The sequence below is a fragment of the Carya illinoinensis genome, chromosome 9 (genome assembly GCF_018687715.1).
Source record: "Carya illinoinensis cultivar Pawnee chromosome 9, C.illinoinensisPawnee_v1, whole genome shotgun sequence".
NCBI classification, from domain to species: Eukaryota; Viridiplantae; Streptophyta; class Magnoliopsida; order Fagales; family Juglandaceae; genus Carya; species Carya illinoinensis.
This window is the reverse complement of record NC_056760.1, coordinates 8,217,864-8,222,533: the sequence shown is the minus strand read 5'-3', so window position 1 is coordinate 8,222,533 and position 4,670 is coordinate 8,217,864. Positions and strand designations below refer to the sequence as shown.

Sequence of the window (4,670 nt, the reverse complement as noted above, 5' to 3'; positions counted from 1 at the left end):
AATATTTTTTTAAAATCTTATTTTGGTTTTTATAGTGATTTGATGTATCTAGATTATTTTTAAAAAATTATTTTTTAGAAAGAAGTCGTAGATAAATTGGGGATGTGACGAAGGGCTTTGCTAGATACAGTCGCCAGATGCAGTCGACGTGCAGTCGGCTGTACGGAATGAATAAAAAAAAATTATAAAAAAATTTTTTTATATTCAAAGGGACCTACATGAATTATAAAAAGTTATAAAAATAATTTTTTTTTATGTAGGTTCCGTATTAATTTTTTTTTTACAGCCGACTGCATCTACCGACTGCAAAAAGTATTTCTCTTTTTTTTTTTTTTTTTTTTTAATTACTTTTTTAATTATTAAGTAAAAAAATATACTAATATATTTAAAATCATTTTCTTAATCACTAAATAAAAAGAAAAAATTTTACCCAACGGTCAACCCGAAGCGGCCAAGGGGCTTTATTCTTATAAGAAATGTTTTATTATTTTTATTTAATTAATATGTAATTTATTTTTATTTTTCATAAGGACCTAACTAATTCAGTCCGGTTTAATTTTAAACAAAATTTAAGACCGAATCGATATGTACTAATTTTGTATTTTTCAAAACTGATTACGCACTAATAATTCTCCTAAATCGATATTCTGATTTTATTGGTTTCCGATCCGGTTCAATTCGATTTTTTAATTTTAATATATTATATACTATATTATATAATATAGTATATTATATTATATAATACTATAGTAATAATATATTGTAATATATTATAATATTTATTATAATTATATTATAGACTATAATAATATATTATAATATATAATATTAATATAATAAACTATAATGATATAAGAGTTTAAAATTAAATATTATATTAATTATTAATTTTATAATGATATAAGAGTTTATAATTTTATTATATTAAAAATTATATATAATATAAAAAATTAAAATATATATGAACCGGTCAAGTTTTAGAAAAAAAATTTAAAATTAGACCGATTTTAAAAAAAAAATAAAATTGATACTCATCAAAACAAACCCGATACCAAACTAAATCCATCATTTCGGTTTAGTCCGATTTATTAGTTCATTAATTGTTTTTTTTTATACACCCCTTAATTTTTCGTATTGAGTTTTTTTTATTTTATTATCCACGCGCGACGCGATGCCGGTGCTTACTCTGTTTAGGATACATAGCCCCAGACAGGACTGGGCAGTAGGCCATTAGGCTGATTAGCTTGTTGAGGCGAGCTCCTTTCCTTCGCAAGTGAAATAGCGGGGAGTTTGACTTCCCGAAAACCTTCAGCGACTAGAGAAATGGCAGTTATAATTGTGATAGTATAAGTGTCATATAATTATTTAAAAAAAAAAAGTAAAAGAAATATAAAATTAATATATAAAAATTATTTTTTTAATAATAAATTTTACTTTTTTATCTTAATGATAGTATGATATTTGTGTATTTCATAACTGTACATGTCATGACATGAAAATTCTTTCATAATGGCTTCAATCACTGTTTGGTATATTATTTTGATTTGTATAAGTCTCAAATAAATAAAATTCAGATAATATTTTTATAAAAAATGTAGACTCTGTCATGAAATGTGTAAAAACTCAAATGAGGTTTTTTTTTTTTTAGTAGAATCTACTTTTTTATTTAAAAAAATACGAAATTTGTATATTTGAAACTAATATCTAATATTATTCTATTCGAAATAGGGGTAGAAATGAATTTCGAGTTTCTTCAACACCACAGATAAAATAAGCAAGAAAAAAAAATTAAGGAGACTTTTTACGTAACAGTAAAAATCTTCTGCAGTTAATCCTTCAAATTAAAACAAAAAAAAATATATATATATATATATATATATATATCTCGAAAGAGGGAAACCATTTCCAAAGAAAGGCCTCAGGAAAACAAATCAACTAATTTTTTACTCTAAAAAATAGGGATATATTGGAAAAATGGAATGGTTTAGCATTGTTACACAGCTATTTGCCACCAAAACTTAGGAATTATTCCAACCCAAGAACTGAATGAAACACAACAGAACACTGATTGCACATATTGCTAACATTGATAATAACTGAATCCTCATTCAACATTACATTCAACTCAACTAGGATGTAATGTCATTTTGTATACGAGTCAAAAGACTCGAATATTTACAATCCCTTCAAACTTTTGTGAAATCAAGAAATATTGAACCCTGATTCTAAGAGACTTCTGGCCAATCCTTTGTGTCATTCAATGCATTTGTAACACCTCTAACTGTTATTCAGGAAAGACTTAAAGACGTTCAATGGCAATGGAACTCTACATCCAATGAGAATAACTGGCTTACCATGCTAATAGGCTTCCAAGTTTTTAAAGATATCAGCAGTAGGAAAAGGAATTACGCTACAAAACTTTCTTTAGCAGCTCAGCTTTTCAACATAAGTGAATTCACCAATCTTTTTAACAGCTGCTAACCAATTCCTTTAGAGATCTTCTCAGACAAGTTAGAAACAAGAGCATAGTTGTTGCTTTCATAACAAGCAGTCATGAATGCCGCCAAAGTCACACGATCTGCATTACGGTCCTTGTCTAATAATCTATGAAAGAACAATGCCGCCGCGCCCACTTTCCTCTCACTACAAAGCTTCCTGACCAAGGTATTAACAGTCCAGATCCAGAGCTTTGTGTCTAGTCTTTCTAATATAATCATGGCAGAAGCAGAATCGTCTATTCTGCAAAACTCATAAGCCAAGGTTAGCCGAGTAACTTCACAAGGGGCCAGCCCCTTATCCATCATGTTGTCATATAACCGACGAGCCTCCTCCAACTTGAACCCTTTGCAAAGCCCACTTATAAGAGCACCATAAGTAATACTGTCCGGTGTACATCCATGATCTCTCATCCTATGAAAATACTTCACAGCCAAGTTCAGATTTCCATCCCTGCAGTAGCCACATATCATGGATGTATAAGTCTCCTTTGTTGGAACCAGGCCGAGCATGACAGCTTCTTCAAAAAATTTCTCACTCTCTATTAATCTTTTTTGCCTACAAAAGGCAGCGATTAATGTAGTATACATATGAATATCAGGTTGAATGCCAACTTTGACCATCTTATTGAAAAACACCAAGGCTTGCTTAGTATCTGCCTGCTTGCAGTGCTCAGATATGAGAATAGTATACGTGAATCTATCAGCTTGCAATCCACGACTAAAACCCTTCTTAAGCAATTCACAAGCCTCGTGAACCCTTCCCTTTTTGCAGAGGCAATCGATAATTGCATTATATGTACAGATATTAGGAGGGAAACCCTCATTTTCCATTAAGTTCATCAACTCGTATGCTCTTCCGAAATTTCCTACTTTACAGTGCCCATCAATGAGAGTAGTATATGTTTTAGTGTTGGGGGCCAATCCCTGTTCTTTCATTCTGCTCAACAACATCTCAGCACGATTCAACTTGTCCTCTTTGCAATACCCACTGATCATGGCTGTATATGTGTGAACATTTGGCTTGTAATTAGCACTCCGGACAAGCTTAAGAAACAGTCTAAAAGCCTTCTCAGTCCATCCCTTCTTGCAGAGCCCATCAATCAATGCTGTATGAGTATACACATTAGGTTTCCAACCTTTCCGAACCATTTCCTCCAACATTTCAAACGCTTGCTTAATGCTGCCCTTCTTGCACAACCCATGAATCAATGATGTGAAATTAATCACGTTTGGCGTCAAACCCATCTCAACGATCTTATTGAAATACCAAGACGCTCTATTCACAAAACCCTTCTCACAAAATGCACTGATTATTATAGTAAGGGTCGCATTATCTACCACAAAGCTTCTTCCAAGCATTTCACTCAACCACCTGTCCGCCTCCAGAATTCTACCGATCCTACAATAACTAACGACAATCAACTTATAACTGCAACAATCAGGAAACACCCCTCTGACGCACATTTCCTCAAACACGTTCTCAGCATATTCAACCATGCCCATCTCACATGCAATGCGAATCGCACAATTCAAGGTGCGAGTACTTGGCACCAACCCCTGATTTCGCATCTCAATAACCATATCAATAGCCTCCCTCAACCTCCCAATCTCAGCAAAATTCATCACCATGCACTGCATCACTTCATGAGCCCTCTCCATATTCCCATTACCAATCAACGAAGTGGCGCACACTATATAAAGCCGCATAAAATGGCGAAACTTGGAGAAATCAATGGCCCAGTAAAAGAAACTCAAGGCCACCATCGAACCTGCCTCGGCGGCAAGTGAAGCAACGACTGTAATGGCCTGTTCATGAGTCAAAGAATCGGTATCAAGCTGAACATTAAGCTTGGGAGGTGATATTCTCACATGGTCCTGTCGGTAGAAAGACTCGGAGACCAATGAACAGACTGTTCTGACAACAGAACGGGATTGTGACAATAACGAAGAGGAAGAAGTGGGGTGCATTGAAGTGGTGCAAGGATCATGATCATGAGCATAGGAACACATATCTCTGAGAGTGAGAAGCGATGAGAGGGGGCTGAAGAAGAGAGAAGTGTGGCTCGGAGAAGCAGATAGTTTAGGTTGAAAGCCATGGGATTTGAGGAACAAGATGAGAACCATGAAAGGATTCTGGGACTCATAGGCAAAAAGGGTAGCGTTGTGTAGGGG

At 33.9% G+C, this 4,670-nt stretch overlaps 1 protein-coding gene across 1 annotated transcript; it reads right to left on the bottom strand.

Moving 5' to 3' along the window:
• Positions 1–2,047: 2,047 nt before the first annotated feature.
• On the bottom strand, positions 2,048–4,670 carry LOC122275132 (pentatricopeptide repeat-containing protein At4g19890). The gene has a single exon (XM_043084092.1). It carries the CDS (start codon positions 4,620–4,622, stop codon positions 2,478–2,480), a length of 2,145 nt encoding a protein of 714 aa, XP_042940026.1. The 5' UTR covers positions 4,623–4,670; the 3' UTR covers positions 2,048–2,477.

Bases quoted from the DNA above. Each gene is read 5' to 3' on its own strand.
- LOC122275132 (XM_043084092.1), bottom strand. From the start codon at position 4,622: ATGGTTCTCATCTTGTTCCTCAAATCCCATGGCTTTCAACCTAAACTA.